Here is a 4,668-nt window from a genome sequence, read left to right as displayed (position 1 = left end):
CCATACTGTCACACACCATACTGTCATACACCACACTTTCATACACCATACTGTCACACACCATACTGTAACATACCATACTGTCACACACCATACTGTAACACACCATACTGTCATACACCATACTGTAACACACCATACTGTAACACACTATTCTGTCATACACCATACTGTCATACACCATACTGTCATACACCATACTGTAACACACCATACTGTAACACACCACACTGTCATACACCACACTGTCATACACCATACTGTCATACACCATACTGTCACACACCATACTGTCACACACCATACTGTAACACACCATACTGTAACACACCATACTGTCACACACCATACTGTCATACACCATACTGTCACACACGTTTTGCATTTACTACATACTGCATACTGCATTTATTACGTATAACATTCTGCATTTTCTACATACTGCATTTCCTACATACTGCATTTTCTAAGTACCTCATTTACCACATACTACATTTGCTACATACTATATACTACATTTACTTCATACTGCATTTGCTACATTTTCAACATTTACTACATACTACATTTGCTACATACTACATTTACTACATACTGCATTTACAACATACTACATTTACTACACACTACATTTACTACATACTGCATTTACTACACACTACATTTACTACATACTGCATTTACTACATACTACATTTACTACATACTGCATTTACTACATACTACATTTACTACATACTACATTTACTACACACTACATTTACTACACACTACATTTACTACATACTGCAGTTACTACATACTGCATTTACCACATACTACATTTACTACATACTACATTTACTACATACTGCATTTTCTAAGTGCTGCATTTACCACATACTACATTTACTACATACTACATTTACTACATACTGCATTTCTACATCGACTACATACTGCACTTCTACATTTACTACATACTGCATTTACTACATTTATTGAATTTACTACATTTACTGCATTTATTGCATTTATTGAATTTACTACATTTACTCGATACTGCACTTCTACATTTACTGCATTTACTACATTGACTACATTCTACATTTACTGTTTTTACTACATACTACCTTTTTACTACATACTACATACTACATTTACTGCATTTACTGCATTTACTGCATTTACTACATTTACTACATACTGCATTTACCACATACTACATTTATTACATACTCTATTTACTACATACTACATACTGCATTGACTACATACTACATGTACTGCGTTTACTGCATTTACCACATTTACTACATACTGCATTTACCTCATACTACATTTATTAAATACTTAATTTACTACTTACTAAATTTACTGCCTTTACTACACTGACTACATTTACTGCATTTACTACATACTGCATTTACCACATACTATATTTATTACATACTGCATTTCTAGATTTACAACATATTGCATTTCTGTATTTACTACATACTGCATTTACTACATACTGCATTTACCACATACTGCATTTATACATTTACTACATAATGCATTTACTACATATGCATTTCCTACATACTGCATTTCCTACATACTAAATGTACTACATTTACTACATACATTTACTACATACTACATTTATTACATATACATTTACTACATTTATTACATACTACATTTACTACATACTACATTTACTACATACTACATTTACTGCATTTACTACATACTACATACTGCATTACCTACATACTACATTTACTACATTTTCTGCATTTCCTACATACTACATTTTCTGCATTTACTACATACTACATACTGCATTTACTACATACTGCATTTACTACATACTGCATTTACTACATACTACATTTACTACATTTACTGCATTTACAACATACTACATTTACTACATACTACATTTACTACATATTACATACTGCATTTACTACATACTACATTTACTACATTTACTGCATTTACAACATACTACATTTACTACATACTACATTTACTACATTTACTGCATTTACTACATACTACATTTACTGCATTTACTACATACTGCATTTACTACATCCTAAATTTACAACATACTACATTTACTACATATACATTTACTACATTTACTACATACTACATTTACTACATACTACATTTACTACATACTGCATTTATTACATATACATTGACTACATACTACATTTACTGCATTTACTGCATTTATTACAGACTGCATACTGCATTTACTACATACTACATTTACTGCATTTACTACATACTACATTTACTATATACTACATACTACATTTACTGCATTTACTACATACCACATACTGCCTTTACTACATACATACTGCATTTACTAGATACTACATTTACTACATACTGCATTTACTACATACTGCATTTACTACATTTACTACATACTGCATTTACTAGATACTACATTTACTACATACTGCATTTACTACATACTACATTTACTACATACTACATTTACTACATACTGCATTTACTACATACTGCATTTACTACATACTACATTTACTGCATGTACTACATACTACATTTACTACATACTACATTTACTACATATTGCATTTCTAGATTTCAACATACTGCATTTCTACATACTGCATTTCTACATTTTACATATCTATACATTTATATTTCTACAGCAAGTGGAGCTGACCCTGACCATTGCATTTTTTATTTTGTTTGTGTGTGTGTGTGTGTGTGTGTGTGTGTGTGTGTGTGTGTGTGTGTGTGTGTGTGTGTGTGTGTGTGTGTGTGTGTGTGTGTGTGTGTGTGTGTGTGTGTTGTGAGATGACATTTACAGATGCCATGAGGAGTAAGGCCAGGCTGTCCATCACGGGGTCCTCTGGGGAGAACGGCCGTGTTCTTACCCCTGACTTCTCTCACCCTCCTGACTGTCCCCGTGTCCCTTACCTCCGACCAGGACTACCCATGAGCCTCAGCATGACTGACCTCTCCTGACCACTCCCTCGCAGTGCCTTACAGCCAATCAGATCACAGAGAGCCGCCGACAAAACTCCACATCAACCCATCACGTTTTTTTTTTCAGAGGACTGGACTTTCTTTCCCGCCCTCTTCTCTGATTGGGCAGATAGCTCTGGGCTGGTGATGTCATCACCCTTCCCCTCTAATCGCTGCCGGGGGAAGTGAAAACAACCAATCGCGGCAGACCTATCCATTTCCATAGTGACCAGCTCTGATTCAAGCACACGAGACTTCAGCTGCATCAGACGGGATTTTATAAAATCAAGTTGATCAACTTCACGGGGAAAAAAAATCTATTTTTTAAGTATTTTCAAAAGCTTCCATTTAGTAGAGTGAGTCAATATGATCGCCTGTATACTCCGACTTCACTACCGCTCTGTACATAGGACCAGTTATAACAATAATGATAATAATAATGTTATATTAATTATATGAATAATAATTATAATAATGATGATAATAATGCTTGCTCTGAACCCTGACCCCTGTTTTCACTAGAGACCTAGTTTGACCTCTGAACCCTAACCCCTGTTTTCACTAGAGACCTAGTTTGACCTCTGAACCCTGACCCCTGTTTTCACTAGAGACCTAGTTTGACCTCTGAACCCTAACCCCTGTTTTCACTAGAGACCTAGTTTGACCTCTGAACCCTAACCCCTGTTTTCAGTAGAGACCTAGTTTGACCTCTGAACCCTGACCCCTGTTTTCACTAGATACCTAGTTTGACCTCTGAACCCTGACCCCTGTTTTCACTAGAGACCTAGTTTGACCTCTGAACCCTAACCCCTGTTTTCAGTAGATACGTAGTTTGACCTCTGAACCCTAACCCCTGTTTTCACTAAAAACCTAGTTTGACCCTAAAACTCCAGATGGTACTGAGGCCAGAAACTAAAAACAGACATATATGGCCCATGAACAACAGACATACTGTATATGGCCCATGAACAACAGACATACTGTATATGGCCCATGAACAACAGACATACTGTATATGGCCCATGAACAACAGACATACTGTATATGGCCCATGAACAACAGACATACTGTATATGGCCCATGAACAACAGACATACTGTATATGGCCCATGAACAACAGACATACTGTATATGGCCCATGAACAACAGACTTTGGTGTTTATATGGACAAAAGACAGTACCATAATAGAGTGCCAATGCCAAGTACAGGAGAGTGCCAAAAGAGGGACTTGAGCCAATAACCTGGTTCAGCCAAAAGAGGGACTTGAGCCAATAACCTGGTTCAGCCAAAAGAGGAAATTGAACCAATAACCTGGTCCAGCCAAAAGGACTTGAACCAATAAGCTGGTTCAGCCAAAAGGAAATTGAACCAATAAGCTGGTCCAGCCAAAAGGACTTGAACCAATAAGCTGGTTCAGCCAAAAGGACTTGAACCAATAAGCTGGTTCAGCCAAAAGAGGAAATTGAACCAATAAGCTGGTTCAGCCAAAAGGACTTGAACCAATAAGCTGGTCCAGCCAAAAGGACTTGAACCAATAAGCTGGTCCAGCCAAAAGGACTTGAACCAATAAGCTGGTCCAGCCAAAAGGACTTGAACCAATAAGCTGGTTCAGCCAAAAGAGGAAATTGAACCAATAAGCTGGTTCAGCCAAAAGGACTTGAACCAATAACAGGTTCAGC

The 4,668-nt window shown here is 36.5% G+C and overlaps 1 protein-coding gene across 2 annotated transcripts in view; it reads left to right on the top strand.

Moving 5' to 3' along the window:
- The window catches only part of LOC106596081 (glutamate receptor 2), a 108,164-nt gene extending 103,701 nt beyond the window's left edge, over positions 1-4,463 (top strand). For both annotated transcript variants that reach the window (XM_045712404.1, XM_045712405.1), the window contains exon 16: positions 2,818-4,463. In XM_045712404.1, the coding sequence (XP_045568360.1) occupies positions 2,818-2,988 (171 nt within the window). In that variant the 3' untranslated portion in view covers positions 2,989-4,463. The remainder of the gene's footprint in view (positions 1-2,817) is intronic.
- Positions 4,464-4,668: the final 205 nt, after the last annotated feature.

Source organism: Salmo salar, unplaced genomic scaffold (genome assembly GCF_905237065.1).
Source record: "Salmo salar unplaced genomic scaffold, Ssal_v3.1, whole genome shotgun sequence".
Classification (NCBI taxonomy): domain Eukaryota; kingdom Metazoa; phylum Chordata; class Actinopteri; order Salmoniformes; family Salmonidae; genus Salmo; species Salmo salar.
This window is presented reverse-complemented; position numbering and strand designations above follow the sequence as displayed.